General features: G+C 39.6%; 1 protein-coding gene across 2 annotated transcripts in view; it reads right to left on the reverse strand.

The window, feature by feature from the left end:
- Positions 1-583: 583 nt before the first annotated feature.
- LOC127620589 (receptor-type tyrosine-protein phosphatase beta-like) overlaps positions 584-21,728 on the reverse strand; it is a 30,190-nt gene continuing 9,045 nt past the window's right edge. The window contains exons 3-11 of one of the 2 annotated variants that reach the window (XM_052093758.1): positions 14,443-14,542; positions 9,560-9,650; positions 9,373-9,449; positions 8,888-9,022; positions 8,683-8,805; positions 7,309-7,469; positions 5,983-6,118; positions 4,924-4,988; positions 584-3,516 (exon numbers count right to left, since the gene is read on the reverse strand). In XM_052093758.1, the coding sequence (XP_051949718.1) occupies positions 3,246-3,516; positions 4,924-4,988; positions 5,983-6,118; positions 7,309-7,469; positions 8,683-8,805; positions 8,888-9,022; positions 9,373-9,449; positions 9,560-9,650; positions 14,443-14,542 (1,159 nt within the window). In that variant the 3' untranslated portion in view covers positions 584-3,245. Of the gene's footprint in view, positions 3,520-4,923; positions 4,989-5,982; positions 6,119-7,308; positions 7,470-8,682; positions 8,806-8,887; positions 9,023-9,372; positions 9,450-9,559; positions 9,651-14,442; positions 14,543-21,728 lie in introns of both variants that reach the window. The other variant, XM_052093757.1, reaches the window with a different exon arrangement.

Consider the following 21,728-nt stretch of genomic DNA (forward strand, 5'->3'; position numbering starts at 1 on the left):
GCTTGCATTCCTGTTCGTGCATACCAAGGTATTTTATTACACTGTTGATCACCAGATGTCTCGCCATGACTGTGACCCTTTATCTAGGTTTAATGACAGATAAACAGAAGGCATGTAGATAAAAAAGGATCATTGTTGTAATTTTTTGCTGTTACATGCCTAAACAGTAGATGGCAGAACTGATATACCTCATTTCTCTTAAAGAGACCGGTTTTTCCTCTACCTGACATCCCCACAGCTGTACAACATACACTGTTTTAAACATGTACATTTGTATTATAGAACAGATTAACCAAATTGCTTAAAGAAAATATGTGGGATTTTTATGTCTTGATCTTGTTTATATATTTAGATATTTGCAAAGACACAAGTAGCGTGAGAGTGTCGGGCGACCTACTCCATTGAGTCGTACACAATGCATCATGGGAGTGGGTGGACGCTGCAGAGTTTTTTAGAGCTGCAATTCTCTGATTGGTGGATTTTCCCTCAGGATCATGGGTAGTGTAGTTCTTCACCAGGAATTGCACTATTAAACACCATTTCTATAAAAATTCAGTTGAAATAACCCAAACTGATGGCTTAAACAAAAGTGTTTATTGATATATTGACTCACAACCTCATAGCTCACAGTAGGTCTGTCCTTAAAGGTTTATAAGTATCATTAAAAACCAATTCCCCAATTAAACAAAAATAATGGGATTTTTACTTTCGAAACCAGACCGTTCACTCTTAATGCAAACAGCCTAAATAAACTATATTTCTTGGAAAAAGAAGAACTGTTTTTGAACTTTGGTGTCTTTTATCATATGGTTGTTGCTGAGATTTTATAAAAGCAATAAGGCTCTTCAGTCTTGATCCTAATAGCACACATTGCAGTAGGCATGATCCAAAGTAGGACAGCAAAACTGTGATTTTAGGCAAAATTTATGAGCAGATTTAACCTGAATTGACAACTTTAGATACTGTAGGTAGGTGGCCAAAGTGTTGCCAAGATACAGCCTCATTCCTGTCAACTTTGTAGGAGCAATAGAGAAACACAGTTTGAAATTATGAAATTCTCAATAACATTTACATTGTTGTTTCAATACATGAAATCATTCATTTTACAACAATTTACCTTGGAACATTGGGTAACAACATTGGGCGGCATATGCTGTCAGTGAATAACTGTTACCTATGAGAAACAAAGGAGTCATCCTCACCCTCCTGCTGTCTCAACAAATAATAGTCTCTATTCTGGAGTTTTGCCATGCATTTCAGAAAGGTCAGCACCTTTAGCAGACAATGCAGCTCCAAGCAAACTGACAAGAACAGGTTCAAGCCAAGGCATGCCATGTTCACTATCTCTCCATTTCCATGCAGATGTCCCCTACCAATGTTGCAGCTATGGCCTGATTAAAGGTGCCATCCTTTCGGTCATGCACCTCTAAAAATTATTTAAAGGACTCATTGACTATCTTGTTTTTCCTTGTGGTCCAGAACTTCATAGCTGGGAAGTATTTCCATTTCAGATCTTGCAGTCCCAGCAAGAGGCACTGCTCCACATTGTGGCCTGAATTTTTGGAACAATCTATTGATTCGCAGGCTTCTGTAAATCTTCCCTGGTCCAGTTAGACAATGGGGAGGAGATGGATCCCCATTTGCGCTGCTGGAAGGAGCAGGTTCCAGAAAGCTCCAAGTCAAGGTCACACTCTCTGGATGGATGGATGAAACTTGTCCCCAAGCTAACACTAAAGCATTTGTCAATGGAGAAACTGATTGTCCAAAGAACACTTCCTTCAATGCCAGCTCACACTGGTATGCACTTGAAGTGTTTAAGCACCTCTTCCACAACTCTCAAGAAACTCTCATTAAGTAATGACCAAGTTATGTCATGTCAAAAGTGAGGTCTGCATCACTTGCATGAGGTATGTTATCGTCAAACAAAGCCACTCTACCTGACAATTGGGACCAAAGTTTGGTCACCAAGACATCCAGGTACTGTACTGCCTTGGAAACAGTCTTTCTCATGTGGTCAGGATGAGACAGGCCAAAAGTGACTAAGCAACCACTGACAGGGTGAACATGTGGGGTTGCGATACAGGTATGAGTGGTATCAGCATACAGCTGGACAAAGTTCAGGGAACAATCCAATTCAGACTCTGTGAATATGCTTCTCAAATTCCTTGAAATGTCCAGCTGCATGCTGTCCAAATTGGAGATGTAGTTCACTGTCTCATGAATAGGCAAAGCACTTCCCCTCAATTCCCCTCAAACCTATAATCTTTTGATACCCATACTGGGACCAGAAGTGGTGCACTCTTCTGTATTTTGGCCTCACAGTGCAAGAGGCACAGACACATGTCAAGGATATCATCTTCTGCCTCCCCAAATTTAGTGTGTCAAGATGACATCCACATTTTCGGCAGGAATAACCTCTAAAAGGCAACACTGCAAAACTGAGAGAACAAACCATTGATCCTGCTTTAAAATGTTCATTGCAGCCAAATTATGGAAGCAGGTTTTCCCTATTGTTGGCCTGCACATTTGACGAGGAGGTAGCTTTCACAATTTCGCCCTAAACCTTTCCACATTCCTATTGAAAATCTTTGCCATTTTCAACTTAGCATTGGAAATGTCTGCAAACTTTGTGTTGATGGCAGCTGTCTTCTAAAGTGTCAATGAGACATTTAAAGAGTAGCCACCATCCACGTGCAAATGTATGCCCGCAAGCGTTTGGAAGTGCAAAGTTACCTTTGTACGGTATGAGTGCAGCTTCAAGTGTTTTTTTTTTTTTTCAAAATGTGAAAATGGTTCTGCGCCATCAACATGTGTCAGTGACTTTCATTGGATGACAACTCAATCAATGTCAAACTCTAAATTTAAAGCATCTACAGACACAGTTGTAGGGTTTCTTGTTTGGATTTGGCCCTGTCAACTTCATTGTGTCAGTATTTCAAACCTAGAAATGATCCCAAAAACAATAGAGGCTATGCAACTAACAAGATCACTGAAAATATAATAAACACATCAATTTCTGTTAAACAATCCAATAACATTAAGGCTTTGTGTGCTTGAATATATGAACATTTAATTTGCAGTAGACAAAAGGTCATTCTCCCCACTCACACACAAGAGATGTTACTTTAGATATTACTGTGATGCAGAATCAGCTCAGCCCCTGGCCGTATATTTGTGTGCATCAGAAAAACATAGTCGAGCAAACTACAACTGGTCTAGATGAGTCTGTTTTCAGATGTGTGTTATCAGTTGTGTGTTGATGGCATTATTCTGCGCAGCAGGTGTGCAGGGTGTATGCTCTTCAGTGCGGTCTGTAGGGACTGTAGTGACGTCGGTGGAGGCTGGGCAGCGCTTGATTGTGTGATACACTCTGGATGTGTGTGTTTAATCTGTTGTGGCTGTGGCATTGGCTGTGCCCGCTCCGAACACCTCTGCCGCCCTCGCCGTGATCTCATTGACTGTTGTGACCCATGATGTACTCCAGGATGCAGTGACACAGGGGCAGCACGGGAATCACTGCTGCACAAAAATAACAGGGTATAAGTCACAACACGTGGCAGCATTTATTAGTTATTTAGATTACAACATGTATGCAATATAGTCGTAGAATTTCCATCCAAGTAACAAATTTATGCAAAAAAATGGAATATAGCAAAAGCAATTAGCCAATTATAATAGTGTTTCCATCCCATGTGTTGAGACAAAATGGAAGTTTTAGCCACCAAGGAAGTCACTGCCGCTCTTTTATTAAATGTTATAAATTAGTTGCGGTTTAAAGTACGCAGACTTGTATTAACACATCACCCTCATGCCCATACCCACTCCAATAACTGGACTCTCTAGGTGAAATTCTTAATCGAATTAATTACACAATGTGCCGATTAATTGAATTAATCGCATATATCAACTTTACAGAGAAAGGCCCTAAATAAACATAATATAGTACATCATAATTCAAATAATTATAAATACAATATAATATTAGAATTCAGATAATACAAATACATTACATCATATAAAGCATTTAGACAATACAAAATTGGCTTTAAAAGTCCAAATATTGTCCCATATCATTGAACAAATCCCTATTATTGGCCTGCTTCGGTCTATGCTATTTTTAATTGTTGGTCTACAGTATGTACTTATGGGTCAGATGGACACTTTTGGAGCGTCTCCCATTGTTTGCATTGTGTCTAACTAGTTTTCAGCATCTCTAGTCATAAAGCGTGTTTTAGGATGCTGTGTCAAGTTAAATGTGTTCGTTCCAGCTGTCTTTAAATGTGTCTTCTGTGGAAGACTTTGCTGCTCTCCTTTGTTTGACGAGGCATGTTGCCTGTACAACTGGAGTCATGCTGACTGCCCCCTACTGCCACAGATTCGCAAAAACAACAAGGTGGTAAATCAAACTTTTTTTTATTACAGAATTTACGCACATGTCAGGGGCATGATTAATTGCAATACATTTTTAAAACATTATTTTTCATATAATTAAAACATAAGTAATGTTAAATCGACTACCCTTCTTTATATAAATTAGGTTCCTCTGAAAAGTATCACATCATTTCAAATCAGTTTGGGATTAATAAAAGCACAGTAAAAAAGTCTGTTAAATCTGCAAAGGAAAACTGATTGTGAAAGTGGTCAGGCTCATGCCAATTATTATTCTATTTAACATCTTATTTAACATCTTTACCACCTTTTTCAATTAAATTCATGCTCAATTAGATCACACTTCCTGAAGGAGGTGTTTACATGAAAATGTTTCATTCCGATTAAGATATCAGTCGGATTACTTACAGATTATTAAAATGCATGTAAATGTACAGTAGCTTGTAGTACAGTGCGAGAGAACCTGTGGGTTCTAGTTTAAGAACTAATAAGTTGTCTTTGTGTCCATTGTAAGTCTATTAGTGGAGATCTTACCGTGGTTTGGATGTTTCTCCACCCAGATAGTGCAGGAGACACTGATGCACCAACATGTACTGCTCCTAAAACACATACAAACAGTTATTATTATTGAGGTTATTATAAACAAAGACTGTTGTTGTATTTCCTTCAACATTGTTGTTTCAGTGTTGAAGGAATGTTCAGGGTTTAATACAAGTTAAGTTCTGTTGAAAGAACAATGTCCTATGTCCTAACTGCGAAACTCCAGTAAACCCAGTAACTTTCCATTGATACAAATAAAGCGCATGATTTTAAATAATCAACAGGTTTTTTAATGATTAATTCACATAGATCCTTTAACAAATATACAGTGATCAGCCACAACATTAAAACCACCTGCCTAATATTGTGTAGGTCCCCCTCGTGCCACCAAAACAGCATCAACCCACATCTCAGAATAGCATTGAGATGTTATTCTTCTCACCACAATTGTACACAGATCGATTATCTGAGTTACCGTAGACTTTGTCAGTTCGAACCAGTCTGGCCATTCTCCGTTGACCTCTGACATCAACAAGACATTTCCATCTGCAGAACTGCCACTCACTGAATGTTTTTAGTTTTTTTGGCACCATTCTGGGTAAATTCTAGAGACTGTTGTGTGTGAAAATCCCAGAAATACTCAAACCAGCCCGTCTGGTACCAACAAACATCCATGCGATTATCTAATCAGCCAATCATGTGACAGCAGTTCAGTGCAATATTAGGGAGGTGGCTTTAATTATATGGCTGATCGGTGTACATGTTTCAAATTTTTGCCTTTACTCTGCATTACTGTAATGGTTTATAGAGCTTTTAAGTTTAAGTGTGTAATTTTTTTGATGTTCAAATACTTGCTCCTATCCTAGCATAATATGCTAAAACAATTACAGGTAAATCATTCATAGGTTGAAGGCTGTTGAAACAACTTTTATTTTTGTTTTGTTTTCATTTATTTGGTGGCTCTAGTGCCGCAGAGATTACATACTACAGCTTTAAGTTTTTTTGAACCCGGACCATTCCTTCAATAGTGCAGTAGAATGGTTGTTCCCTTACAATGTTTTGTACCATCATGACTCTGCGTTTCCGTAGATCTTGCACAGCCAGACGGACATTAGGAGGAATTCCTCTTGCACACAGCTGAAGTAACCATAGCAATGCCACAAATGTGCCAGAACGACCCACTCCTGCACTACACACACATACACAGAATATCAAATAAAAAAGAAAGGCAACATCCATTCTGTAAATATACATACAGTACTGTGCAAAAAATCTTAGGCAGTTCTGAAGAATGTTGCATGGTGAGGATGTTTTCAAAATAATGCCAAGAATAGTTTTCATTTATCAAAGTGCAGTAAACATAAAAACTAGCATCTTGTTGAACTTGCCACATTTCAATGTATGTCACTTTTGTCTCTTCATGTAATCCCAGATTGACCTCCATACCACCTGCTGCAGGACACTTTCTACTTCTATTCTATTTGCAAAAGGAATGTTTGGAAATCTAAAATTGATATTCCCTATTGGCAGTCCTAAAGCAGATGACATACAATAAACATCTTAAGACAAATGTTTTTGTGAAATATCTATTGTCCCTACCAATTTTGCAAAATACTGTACATAAACTGAAATAAGCAGCAAAATGAGTTCCATTTATAAGAACAATATATTTCTGTTCCAAAACCTAGTTGGCTAACTACCTAGACAGCATTTTAAGGCATCAGAGGGTGTGCTTCCTTCATGAAGGTAAGACCAAGTTTATTATTATAAAACTTTTATAGAATTATTGAATCTAATTGAAAATTGATTTTACACAGTACTTGTGTGTATTATATGTATAAATGCTTATTAAAGTATTGGGATGTTAGATTATCAACATGTTAACTACAAACTATAGAGCACAATTGCGTCATTCATGGTGCATCATGGGAGTGGGCGGAGTTGCAAATCTCTTTTGAAGTCAGTCGCTGATTGGTGGATTTTCCCTCAGGACCATGGATAGTGTAGTTCTTCACCAGGAATTTCACTACTAAACACGATTTCTAAAAAATGTATTTGAAGTAACGTTGACTGATGGCTTCAGCAGAAGTATATACCATTGACTACCAACCTCAGAGCTCAGGGTCAGTCTTTCTTTTAAAAGTTATCTTTAAAATAATTTCACCTATGGAAAAAATTAACTGGATTTTTACTTCAGAACCAGACTGGTTCACTGATTGAAATCAACTGTGTGTTGAGTCTCTCATGTGTTGTACGTGACGACCGCTGTTTGCCTCTTATGTACAGCAGTCCAAATCAGACAATCACAAGTCTCCATTTAATTTGCTGCTTTAGAAGAGAACTGCCTGGCTGCAACAGAGCTAGTGTGTGTATTCAGACCTGCAGTGAACTACTGTTGGTCCGTGGCTGCTGATATTGTCGAGGTGCTGGCGCACATGCTCAGTGAAAGTGCAAAGAGATGATGCGATCTGCGGGACCCCCTGATCAGGCCAGAGGGGGTAATGATAGTGAGTCACATGACGCACAGCCCGGAAACCCTGCTAAATACACAAGAACATGCGCATTTATTAATTTAATGCAAAAGAATTAGTATTAAACAGTTACACCATTTCAACCTGGTATTAAGATGCATCTCTGGTGCTAAATACAGGTCTAAACTGGGTCTAAAACTGATTGACCAAAACTGGTTTTGTGATCGGATAACAAAAACCACAAACTAATGTGGTAAAAAATGCATGTGACCGCATCGCATTTGAGGTGTAAATGCTAATCTGTCCTGCATGCATCTCAGCAGCAGTGAAACTCCACCCATCACCTGTCAATCAAACCACTGAGCTAAAGAAAGAGTTTAAACTTTAAAATGAAATTACTGTCCGATCTTAAAATGTAAAAAAGGGACACATACACAATAATGAGAGCTTCACAGATCTTCTTTAGCTTGTCTGATATCTACACAGATGACAAGCACGAACACCTGAAGCTCCTTTAATACACTAAAATAACAGATAATTCTGCTTGACCTGTTACGTTTGTGCTTAGATTACATTTCAAGCCAAACCACCTATTTTTAGGACTTTAAATATATGATATTAATAAATAAATAAAAGTATTTTAAGATTTACGAATTTTAATTTCATAACAAATTTCCATCAAATTGAAATATATAGTAATATTTACTTATATACTATAATATTTAATATAGAGTAATATTTACATAAATAAAATAAACGTTTGATTTTTTTTTTAAAACAGGTAGTAATCATGATTAAACCTGAACTTGGTTTACTTTCAAATTGGCACTCAAAAAATAAAAAAAGATAAAAAGCTCCGGCTGTTGTTTGGCTATTTTGAATGATGCACTTACCATCATTGGACAACATGTTTTGGGGGTGTTTTTCTGTTTAGAAGACTACCCATGTTCAAAAGACTACAAACATGGTGCTAAGTGTGAAAACACAGTAAGGAAGGAACATTTGCACTTGCATCATAATTCTCATTGCAGATATGATACATCAAACATGGGTAATCTATAATAATCGATAATATTGAAATTTCTATAACACTTTTGGACAAAAAACCTTGATGGATATGATGTTATGAACTCTTGAGATAAAAGATAGACAGAGGTTTGCATGATTGTACATGGTGCCAGTTAAGAGGTGACAGTCAAAGTGAAACAAAGTGACTTTAAATGCTTTGACCTCATCATCTCCCGCAACACACAACCTGGACAACTATCTGTTCTTGATTTACCTGCTTTAAGCGGATTGTGGTGATGTAATATTCCGGATGGCGCTGGCGTGAAACTGTGGTCACCTGCACCGTTCCATAACATCCTGTTCCTTGCTCAGGTGGCCAGTACTGATCACACATCACCTGTGCAAACAACAACACGGCCCTGAGTATAATAAGTGTTGTCGTGTTTCGATGTTTGTGTACGTAGAAAGCTGCAGCAAACCTTGCCGTCCTCTCTCAACGCGGTCACCATAACAATGAGCGCCACATTTGTCTCCCAGATCATCCGCCAGAAATCCACCATGGTGCACTGCAGAGGTGCTTGAGTGCAGATAAAATCATGCTCGGATGTCCCACCCTGCACACATTCATTTATCGACTTAAGTAATACGACAGTGGAGTCCAACGGTCTCATATCACTTATGACATTTTTAAAATGGTGAATTATGCTTTAAACATGGTCAATGTCACATATTTTGCTATTTTATTAGTGACCTAGACATGGAGAATCTTTAAAATTTCTTACAAATATTTTGCATTTAAAATTTTGTAATCTTTTAAAATTCTAAATATTGTGGGCTTATCCAGGTTTAAATGAAGAAGAAAAAACAGCTTTTCAATGAGGTAGGACTTAAACAAGTGATTGACTAATGTATTGATCGTGTTTTCTGGCTGTGTGATTGATAATTGTTTGGCTGGTATACTCACAGGCACATAGTTGGCATTGATGTAGTCAGAGTGCAGTTTGGAGTCCAGCAGAGAGAGCTGAACACGAGTGTGGTCATCTGATCAACCAATCACAACACATTAGAACATACATAAAGACCAATGTTATGCTCATTTGAAAAATTAAACCTATTTTGAATATACATAATAATAATACATATTGACGTACAGGGTAAGATGAAGGGGTATCTGTTTTTGTTCTTGTTAGCATCTAGTTGTCCAGCTCTGCAGGTGTACTCTCTGCCGACAACTTCCAGCTCCTGAAAACAAACATCAGACCATCAGTGCATGAATTTAATAAAAACCATTTGTGGAGGCGGGGGCGTGGTCAAGTGACGTTCGGTGGAGAATGAGGTCGGGAGAGGGATGCGGTAAGGATCATCACCTGGGAGTGATTACTTTTAACACCAGTTTCTCTTTGCAGTGAAAACTCGAGTGGGGTTTTAAGAGCGTCCCAGAGGGCGATACTGGAGAGTGAGCTACACACGCTCACAGACGTGGGATTTGCTGAAGAGATGCTGGAAAGCATGTGCTTGTTTTTCGTTTGACTTTAAACAAAAACTTTACCTGTGAGATTCACCATCTCCCACTTCCTCCTTATGCACAAACTAGTAAGTTCTCACACTGGTGCTAAAAACCGAGAGTTGTAGGAAGACGTGCCACCATGGAATCCTCACTTCTGGACAAAATCATCCACGCACTCTCCAACATTCAAGAGATCCATCATCAGGCACTCCTGGCACTGGATCAGCGCTTCAGGCCCGAGCTAAGGACAGGAAGATCTTGCGGAGCCTGGTAGCCCAGGAAAGGTCCTCTGCCCAACTCCAGTTGGCCGAAATGGGGCCCCAGGATCCCAGATCACGGCACAGCAACTCCCTGCAGACAACCTTTTGGAGTACGAGGACCTAAAGAGGGCTATCTTGCAACGGGTTGGCCACAGCTCAGAACAACACCACCAGCAATTCCAATCCCTTATGCTTGGTGAGGTCGCCCGCCCGTTTGTCTATGCCCTGCTGCTCCGTGACACCTGCCGGAGGCGGGTTCTAGCCTGGGGGAATTGCGACGCCAAGGATGAGATCAACCTGATGGAGCAATTCTTTGGCATCGTCTCTCTCTCTTTCTCTCCTTTCTCCCCTCCTTCCCGTACATCCACCCTGATCCTACTCTCTGGAAACGGGGAGTTCCCTCTCCTAAACCTGCTCCCCGGTCTTGGGGATTGCTCAACTCGATCATCAATGGGCTGGGACCAAGCTACGTTGCCAATTCCCTAGTTAACTATGTGCCTTCAAGAACACTGAGATCATCTGCTGCTGTTTATTGGAGGTTCCCAGCAACAGTCAAAAGAAAATCGGGAATACAGCATTTGTTAATTATGCCCCCAAAGATATGGAACACATTACCTATAGATATGAGAAGCTAGCTCACTAAATATTTGTATTTTAAGAAAGATAAAAACTAATCTTTTTACTTAAGCCTTTAATTAGCAATGAATTTTCGGAAAATATTTTTGTATTTTACATAGCTTATTATTATAATTTGCTTATGCATTCTATGTATTTTTATTTTATCTTGTATTATTATTATTACAAAGTGGGTCTCATTTTCGATCTTATGTTACATTAATTATGGCATTTTATTTGTTTTTATGTGAAGCACTCTGTGCTTGTAATGTATTTTTTTATTGTAAAGCACTTTGAGCTGCATTTTTTTGTATGAAAGGTGCTATATAATAGTTTATTATTATTTGTATTATTACCCGCCGGTTTCCCCTACCCCTCTCTGCTCTCCCTCCATGGTGGGTGAATCCACAGGTGTGGACATAAAATCTGGGCTGATCTGTTGGACCTGTGGGGAGCCAGGGCATTTCCAGGACTGGTGCCCAGTGATGGAGGTAGAAGCATTGGTTTGGAAACCTCAATACACCGCAGGCCCCCCCAGATCAAGCTAAAGTGCACCGGATACCTGCGAGTATTAAGAGGGGTACATACCAAGCCTTGGTGGATTCAGGTTCTAATCAAACCTCCATTCACCAAAGCTTGGTTCAGTCCAAGGCTTTGGTTACAAGTCGGCAGGTGAAGGTAAGGTGTGTACACAGGAACATTCATGACTACCCATTAGTGATGGTCATTAATAAATGTATGGGACATAAGCATAGTGTCGAGGCTGCGGTTAGTTCCTGCCTAACCCATTCATTAATCTTGGGTACAAATTTGGCCAGCATTTACTACTTTATTGAGGGAAATTTGTATGGATGGGTCCTGTAACAAAGTGTATTGGTGTGTGGTCTGCGATTTGCAGGCCGTATATGTCAGCTCTGCCACAGGATAACACAAGGGATGGGGAAGTCCCTGCAGGGTAGATACCTCTGGAGCAGATTCAAGACAAGACCCTTAGGCATGCCTTTGACCAAGTGAAAGTGATTGATGGTCAATGCCTCCGGCCAGACATTGCACTCACATATCCGTATATTTCAATTATTACGGATCAGATGTATCGAGTGACACAGGATGCTCAGACAAAGAAAGATACAACCCAATTGTTAATACAGAAGAACCGTCGGGAAATGTTATTCCAGACGGCTCATTATAATCTGATGTCAGGTCACTTGAGACAGGGAAAAACACTGAGCCATCTAAAATCCAGTTTCTTTTGGCCGGGCATTCGCGGGGATGTCAGAAGGTGGTCTGCGGCATGCCGTGAATGTCCCCTCGAAAGAATTAGCATGGGCTTAATTGGGCCATAAGAGCAGACAGCACGGGGGCATTGCTTTATGTTGGTTCTGGCTGACTACACAATGTGATATCCAGAAGCAGTGCCTTTGCGCAACATCTCAGCATGTAGTGTTGCAGAGGCACACTTCAGAATAATGTCCCAAGTAGGGATTCCAAAAGAAATCCTCACTGATCAGGGCATGATATTTATGTCACATACACTGTCAATTGTATGAATTATTGGGGATTAAATCAATTCGGACCAGCATTTACCATGCCCAAATGGACGACTTGGTCGAAAGATTTAATCAGACACTAAAGAATATGATTTGTAAATTTGTCCATGAAGATGATCAAAATTGGGACCAGTGGCTCAAGACCCTATTATTTGCAGATCGAGTGGTCTCGCAAGCCTCCACGGGGTTCTCCCCATTTTAATTATTGTATGGTCCTCTACGTCCTATGGAAAAATTGGGAGGAGGGATCTTCAAACAGCAAAAAGACTAGACTTGACCTAAGAGCAGAACTACATACACTGGGATAATTAACACGAGAATTTGCTCCAGGCTCAAGAACGTCAAAGCCAGCAGTATAATAGGGGTACTCTGCTATGGGAACTTGCACCGGGAGATAAAGTGGCAAGGACCCTTTAAGGTCACACGTGAGTTGTTTATGAGGTTAAATTAATGGATATAGATTTACCACCTCAATCACCTGAAACCATGGAGAGGGGCGGTCCCCGTGATTTTGGTAATGGTGATTCCAGAGAGGAAGGAGCTTGGACCGGAGGTGAATTTAACAGCTAACGATTGAGTCATCCTGGTTACTTGCGGAGTCCACCTCTTATCATCACAAGTCATGGAGGTTGCCAGGTCGAAACGACCCCTGGGGTAGTGGTACGCAGTCGTCCCTACCGATTACCTGAATACCAAAAAAGTGGTTCGGGAAGAATTAAAGGCCATGCTGAATATGGGGGTAATAGAAGAATTATACAGTGACTAGGCCAGCCAAGTGGTGCTGGTTCCGAAGAGTGACTGCTCGGTCCGGTTCTGTGTAGATTATAGAAAAGTCAATGCGGTGTCTAAATTTGATGTGTATCCGATGCCTCGGATTGATGAACTGCTCGATCAGTTGGGTGCGGCTTATTTTTATTCGACACTGGATTTGACAAAAAGATACTGGCAGATACCCTTAATGCCAATGTCCTGTGCTTACACCAATTTGTGACACTCCCATTCGATTTGTTCAGGGCCCTGGCTACGTTTCAGCAACTCATGGACAGGGTCCTAAGGCTGCATTCTGCTAATGCTGCTGCCTATCTGAGTGAAATCATTATCTACAGCAATGATTGGCAGTGGGACATGCAGCATTTGAGGGCTGTCCTGAGATCGCTGTGACGGACGGGACTCACAGTAAATCCAAAGAAGTGTGCAATTGGATGGGTGGAAGTACAGTATTTGGGCTTCTACTTCGGTCATGTGTTGGTGCATCCCAAAATGAATAAGTTATCGCAGCAATTATGGCCTGCCTGAGACGCAAGACCAAAAAGGAGGTGAGACAGTTCCTGGGAAACTTGGCTATTACAGGAGATTTTTGCCTTGAACTATTCAGACGTCTCCAGCCTGCTGACTGATCTCACCAAAAAGGAGCACCTTTTATGATGGAAGTTTTTCTATTTGTTTCTAAGAAAGACATTTGATGCAACAACAAAGGTGAGTGTTTGGTGTCAATATAGGTTTTACTATGGCAGACATACTATGTAATAGGATTTGGCAATAGGCAGAATATAGACAAAAGATAATAATTAGAGACATCAATGTGTCTCAGATGTGAATGGCTTACAGACTGCAGACAAACAAATGAATATAAAAAACAGCATATAAAACAGCATATAAAAAACAGGGTGAATGGACTTAGTAAATAAATAAATAATGTTTCATAAAACTCTTCAGTTTTAAAGATACCATCCTCAGATTTGGAATATAACATTATCAGACTTGTGGCTTGTGCTCCAGAGTCTTTAGTTACTTTTAAGGCCAGCATCATTTGTAATTTCATAAAAATATATTATGAAAATAATAAAAAGAGCTTTTATAACTATTTTTCTTCATGGCTTGAATAAATTCTGATGTCTGGGCAACAAACCTATAAGTGTAAAAACAGATCACAAATATGACTAATATAAAGCGTTGATGAACTACAGCCATTAATATTGAGTATGTCCAGTTCAGGCAGTGGGAACAGGTTAACTTGTATTGAACCCAGATACATTTACATGTACTGCCTTTAATAGATGTTGTTATGTCTTACATATTAAATTGTTTAAGTTTTAATTTCATACCTCAAATTCCTGTCGGTATCCTGCGTTGTCATTTGTTGCTAGAGACAGACAGTGTGCCTGAAATGTCTGAAGGATCTGTGATTTAGAACATCCCCTTATTCTGTCGAGAAAACCACAGAGGATACATTCAAACATTCAGACTGGTTATGCATACAGTATATGTCTATAGAGTGCAACTGTGTCCACCTCCTTTTTCAGCTGTCTTCGTTCCAGAAGTATTTTCCCATTCATTTTTTTTCATAGGGATTTAATAAAATCCTTCATAAAAGAGTTATAAGCCATCAACCAAACCAACCAGCTCCAAGGTGAATCACAACATTACAAACTTTTATTTGAACCAGAAAAGTATTTGAAAATTAGACAAAAAGACAAAGATAAAAAACTGTGTACTTATCGTCTTTAATAAGGGAATGAACTCCCATGAACAATCCCATGAAGCTTTGTGAGTGACGTAACCACATTTTCAAAATCAAGTTTTATTAGGGCCCAAGCACAAAGTGCGTAGGACCCTATTGTTTTCGTTAGGATTATTATTATTAGGGCCCAAGCACAAAGTGCGTAGGACCCTATTGTTTTCGTTAGGATTATTAGGGCCCAAGCACAAAGTGCGTAGGACCCTATTGTTTTCGTTAGGATTATTATTATTATTATTATTATTATTATTATTATTATTATTTTTTTTACGACTTACGGGCACTTTTGGGGCTCTTAACATGCTCAAAAACTCTTGAAACTTTGCACACGGGTCAGAACCTGCGGTCATTAGGGCCGGCCTGAAGCTGGTACCGGGCGTGGCAGGAGGCTCGACAGCGCCCCTGGAACAGGGGCCGAAAACTTGGTCTATAACTCAAACACGCTTGCATGTAATAATATGAAACTCGGTACACATATAGATCTCATCATTTCATATATCCTTCATACTTTTACTTTTTACCCCAGACCAACAGGAAACCGTCTATTTAGGGTTGTTTGAAAACGCACGCAATGGAATTTGGAATACTCCTCCCAGAGAACTCCACCAATCGCCACCAAACTCGGTCAGCATGATGTCAAGACATTGACCATGAAAAATTGCCGGCAGATTTTTGATATCTCCAACGGTTTGGCCGTGGCGAGGAAACGAAATGATGGCGAGAAACGAGAAACAGTCAGAGTGTTATAACTTCTACATACATTAATTGATCTCGATGAAACTTCAGCGGTGTGTTCGCTGTAAGAGGCCGATCGCATGGATGTGACTATTGTGAGTCAAAGTTATAGCGCCACCAACTGGCAGAAGGAAGTGTGTCACTTTCAAAATGCTTTAAAATCACCCACTTATTGTTACACGATTTACTTCAAACTTTAGGTGTATAATGTAAACACACGGCAGATGTAGACGTGTGAAAGAATTATTGATATCTTAAATACTGCTGTCGCGGCAGCTCTTCAAACTTGAATTTTCTTTTTGATGCCTGGTGCAGGGGCTCAGTAGCGCCACCTTCAGACAAAAGTGGGGTATTGGTTTCATACTTTGACCTAGAGTCAGATATTTTGGTTTGAATGTGGAACACATTGCACAAGAACTTTGAAGCTCAAAAAGCACATAAATGAAGCTTAAACAGCAAGGAAGTGTGTTATAACTTCTGCATACATTACTTGATCTCGATGAAACTTAAGCAGTTTCTTCACTTGAAGAGGCCGGTCGCGTGGATGTGACTATTGTGAGTCAAAGTTATAGCGCCACCAACTGGCAGAAGGAAGTGTGTCACTTTCAAAATGCTTTGAAATCACCCCTTATGTCTCAATTGAACAAACAGTTGATAAAGAAATCGGTATCAATATATTGAATTATGAATTATTTCACTGATCAACTGTGATGTCCGGTTAAGATGAAAATAAACTATTACTCTGTCTAAGCGATTATCTTTCTGAAACACGTCACAAAAACTTACAGAAACGGATAACACAAACATGACGTTGGAAATATACACTTATCAGTATAGTTAAATTAAACTTGTCTATTTCAGTTATAAAGCTGTCTCATATGTAATTTCTCCTTTAATTCTATAATATAACCACTAGATGGAGGTCTAAGCACATTTTCTGTATTCTCGTTGTTTTAACGTAAGAAGAACACTTGTACGTGTTGACTGTTGAGAACGGTGTTTGGAGATTTTAAAAGACGCGGACCAGACGGAAAAACAAGACATACTGCATCATTGCGTTCAATATTTTAACGAGGGCCACTCGTACGCTGTACACGGTGTAAGCATCAGCTTGAGGACTCTTCAAAATGTATATAGGTCTCAGTTCTGGATGGAGTTATTTGCAGACCTTAGAGATGCTGGATACTTCAACGGGAGTCGTGAGCGTCATTGCTTTGGTGATACAATAAAAAAATACTCTACAAAAAAAAAAAACAAACAGGGTTTCCGCGGGGTCTTAAAAAGTCTTAAAAAGTCTAAAATTTCAAAATCACAATTTAAGGCCTTAAAAAGTCTTAAATTTGCTGAAGTATTGTGTTCTAGGTCTTAAATAATTTTTAACAGGTCTTAATTTTCCTACGTCCATGTAAATCTCATTTAAATGCTCCCGCAGCGCTTTGGAATGTTTCTTTTTTTACTTCCGTGCTGTTGTAGTTTCTTATTTCGCTAGTCCAAATATAATTCGCTGTATTATGACTACAAAATAGACCAACATGCAACAGCCAGCTTTGAGCTTTCGTGTTATTGGCGCGAGTCTCTCGGATACAACAGAAAGACGTTAAACGGATTTTATTCAGCTATGAGGAAGTGCAAGTTTAGCGATACTTGGCTTGAAAAATCTGAATTTCGTGCTTGGTTAAAGCCAGTTGCAAATAACGCATTTGAAGCCTACTGCTTATGCAAGAAAGCTATTAAATTGGGAATGTTGGGTGTACGGGCGCTGGAGTCTCATTCAAAAAGTGAAAAATATCTAACTGCTGTCAAGGGTCTCCAGCAAACTACAGCCATCAGCCATTACGCGCTTTGGAATAGCGGATGATGACTAATTTCCAAAATCACGGGACCGTTCGTGCTGATGTTCGACTAAAGTCTTCATCGCACCACCAAAACGAAACAGCTGGACCTGCACGTACGCTTTTCGTCTGCTGCGAATGGGTCGAGACTGCAATAAATAAAAATAAAAAGGAATAGGCTACAATGAATGATCTATGGCAGGGCTAGTATAATGGTGGCCCCCAGATCATCTTTATCTGGCCCTCCAACAGTTTTTTTTATTTTTAAAAACCCTCACAATCTGATATCAAAGTGCCCTCTCAGCAAAGGTTTAGCGCGTTCATAGGCAACCGCATTCATCGGTGAGTTTAACAACGCTCATTGTGGCGTACAACACCATTCATCGGTGAGTTTAACAACGCTCAACTGCAGGTAAAGCAGCACACAGAGGTGAGTTCAACCAAAACAACGCTAAACTGCATGTGGCTAATGTTTACACTCAGGGTACATTACGGCATGTTTTCCATAACGTTACGACGTTCTCAATATAATTCATAATCACACGTTTATAATGAACAACGCGTTATGGTTATTGTGTTATTAAAAACTGTGTACGCAGGTGTTACAGTTAACATGGTAACACTAAGTTACACCTGGTTTACTTGTATGTTACTGATTAAGAAGTAATGTAAAAAAAACAGTTATAACTGCATGAAGATGAATGGTAACACAATACTGGCAAAATACTGTTTACATCTTGCAAATGCATATGATTCAAGACTAGAATTCCCCAGAACGGAGGGAGGGGCGGGGTGACCAAACCTCATTATCATTTAAAGTCATATGCACTGAAACGGCGTGCTGAAAACGGAGCTGTTTTTCAGCAGTTAAAATTAGTGTTTTCTTAAAATACTAATGAGAATTTTTAATAAAAGTATATTACAAAGTTTTCATTTAGACCCTAAAGATTCATATTAACTTGTACAAAAATGGCATTATATGACCCCTTTAAGGTTACAAATACACACACACACACACACACACACTCCATCATTGCAATCTTGACATTGCAGCCTGTTCATTATAGCCGCAATAAAATATAATAATAAAATAGTAAACCTACCATATAAAAATTACTCTGTTTAAATAGTCAGTAGTACAATTCAGTATCATTCACAGTAAGCACCGCTCCACTGTGATGTTTCCAAGCATATTTTTGCGCATGTAAAGAGGATGATTTTCTACGCCGGTATTGCAGCGTGAGTAAAGTACAAAGCCTATAATAACTGGCAGAAGGCAGTAAGAGAAACAGGAAGTCTGTTATAACTTCTGCATACATTAATTGATCTCGACGAAACTTCAGCAGTGTGTTCGCTGTAAGAGGCCGATCGCATGGATGTCGCTATTGTGAGTCAGTTATAGCGCCACCAACTGGCAGAAGGAAGTGTGTCACTTTCAAAATGCTTTTAAATCACCCCCTTATGTCTCAAGTGAACAAACAGACCAACAGAAAGTCAGATATTTTGGTTTGAATGTGGATTTCTTGGAATTTGCACACATCTTCTCGACGGTCGAAGCGAAGCTTACGTTATTGCCCGTCGTGCGCTGGCGACCCTAAAGGCCCAGGGTGGCGGTGCCACCGGCTTGGGCCCGTCATCGCTGCTCGCAGCTTTAATTATTATTATTATTATTATTATTATTATTATTTTTTTTACGACTTACGGGGCACTTTTGGGGCTCTTAACATGCTCAAAAACTCTTGAAACTTTGCACAAGGGTCAGAACCTGCGGTCATTAGGGCCGGGCTGAAGCTGGTACCCGGGCGTGGCAGGGGGGCTCGACAGCGCCCCCTGGAACAGGGTCCGAAAACTTGGTCTATAACTCAAACACGCTTGCATGTAATAATATGAAACTGGGTACACATATAGATCTCATCGTTTCATATATCCTTCATACTTTTACTTTTTACCCCAGACCAACAGGAAACCGCCTATTTAGGGTTGTTTGAAAAACGCACGCAATGGAATTTGGAATACTCCTCCCAGAGAATTCCACCAATCGCCACCAAACTCGGTCAGCATGATGTCAAGACATTGAGCATGAAAAATTGCCGGCAGATTTTTGATATCTCTAACGGTTTGGCCGTGGCGAGGAAACTAAATGATGGCGAGAAACGAGAAACAGTCAGAGTGTTATAACTTCTGCATACATTAATTGATCTCGATGAAACTTCAGCCGTGTGTTCGCTGTAAGAGGCCGGTTGCATGGATGTGACTATTGTGAGTCAAAGTTATAGCGCCACCAACTGGCAGAAGGAAGTGTGTCACTTTCAAAATGCTTTGAAATCATCCTCTTATGTCTCAAGTGAACAAACAGACTAACAGAAAGTCAGATATTTTGGTTTGAATTTGGAACACATTGCAAATGAACTTTGAAGCTCCAAAAAGCACACAAAGGAAGCATAAAAGCAAGGAAGTGTGTTATAACTTTTGCATACATTAACTGATCTCGATGAAACTTCAGCAGTGTGTTTGCGGAAGAGGCCGGTCGCATGGATGTGACTACTGTGAGTCAAAGTTATAGCGCCACCAACTGGCAGAAGGAAGTGTGTCACTTTCAAAATGCTTTGAAATCACCCCTTATGTCTCAATTGAACAAACAGTTGATAAAGAAATCGGGTATCAATATATTGAATTATGAATTATTGCAGTGATCAACTGTGATGTCCGGTTAAGATGAAAATAAACTATCGCTCTGTCTAAGCGATTATCTTTCTGAAACACGCCACAAAAACTTACAGAAACAGATAACACAAACATGATATTGGAAATATACACTTATCAGAATAGTTATATTAAACTTGTCTATTTCAGTTAAAGCCATTTCAGTTATAAAGCTGTCTCATATGTAATTTCTCCTTTAATTCTATAATATAACCACTAGGTGGAGGTCTAAGCACATTTTCTGTATTCTCGTTGTTTTAACGTAAGAAGAAGACTTGTACGTGTTGACTGTTGAGAACGGTGTTTGGAGTTTTTAAAAGAGGCGGACCAGATGGAAAAACAAGACATACTGCATCATTATGCTCAATATTTTAACGAGGGCCACTCGTGACGCTGTACACGGTGTAAACATCAGCTTGAGGACTCTTAAAAATGTATATAGGTCTCAGTTCTGGATGGAGTTATTTGCAGACCTTAGAGATGCTGGATACTTCAACGGAGTCGTGAGCGTCATTGCTTTGGTGATACAATAAAAAATACCCTACAAAAAAAAAAAAAAAAAAAAAAAACAGGGTTTCCACGGGGTCTTAAAAAGTCTAAAATTTCAAAATGACAATTTAAGGCCTTAAAAAGTCTTAAATTTGCTGAAGTATTGTGTTCTAGGTCTTAAATAATTTTTAACAGGTCTTAATTTTCCTATGTCCATGTAAATCTCATTTAAATGCTCCCGCAGCGCTTTGGAATGTTTTTTTTTTTTTAATTCCGTGGTGTTGTAGTTTCTTATTTCGCTAGTCCAAATGTAATTCGCTGTATTAATGACTACAAAATAGACCAACATGCAACAGCCAATCAGCTTTGAGCTTTCGTGTTATTGGCGCGAGTCTCTCGGATACCACAGAAAGACGTTAAACGGATATTATTCAGCTATGAGGAAGTGCAAGTTTAGCGATACTTGGCTTGAAAAATCTGAATTTCGTGCTTGGTTAAAGCCAGTTGCAAATAACGCATTTGAAGCCTACTGCTTATGCAAGAAAGCTATTAAATTGGGAATGTTGGGTGTACGGCGCTGGAGTCTCATTCAAAAGTGAAAAATATCTAACTGCTGTGAAGGGTCTCCAGCAAACACAGCCATCAGCCATTACGCTTTGAATAGCGGATGATGACTAATTTCCAAAATCACGGACCGTTCGTGCTGATGTTCGACAAAGTCTTAATCGCACCACCAAAACGAAACAGCTGGACCTGCACGACGTTTTGGTCTGCTGCAATGGGTCAGACTGCAATAAATAAAATAAAAGGAATAGGCTACAATAAATGATCTATGGCAGGGCTAGTATAATGGTGGCCCCAGATCATCTTTATCTGGCCCTCCAACAGTTTTTTATGTTTAAAACCCTCACAATCTGATATCAAAGTGCCCTCTCAGCAAAGGTTTAGCGCTCATAGGCAACCGCATTCATCGGTGAGTTTAACAACGCCATTGTGGTGTACAACCCCATTCATCGGTGAGTTTAACAACGCCAACTGCAGGTAAAGCAGCACTCAGAGGTGAGTTTAACCAAAACAACGCTAAACTGCATGTGGCTAATGTTTACACTCAGGG

Source organism: Xyrauchen texanus, chromosome 27 (assembly GCF_025860055.1).
Source record: "Xyrauchen texanus isolate HMW12.3.18 chromosome 27, RBS_HiC_50CHRs, whole genome shotgun sequence".
Classification (NCBI taxonomy): domain Eukaryota; kingdom Metazoa; phylum Chordata; class Actinopteri; order Cypriniformes; family Catostomidae; genus Xyrauchen; species Xyrauchen texanus.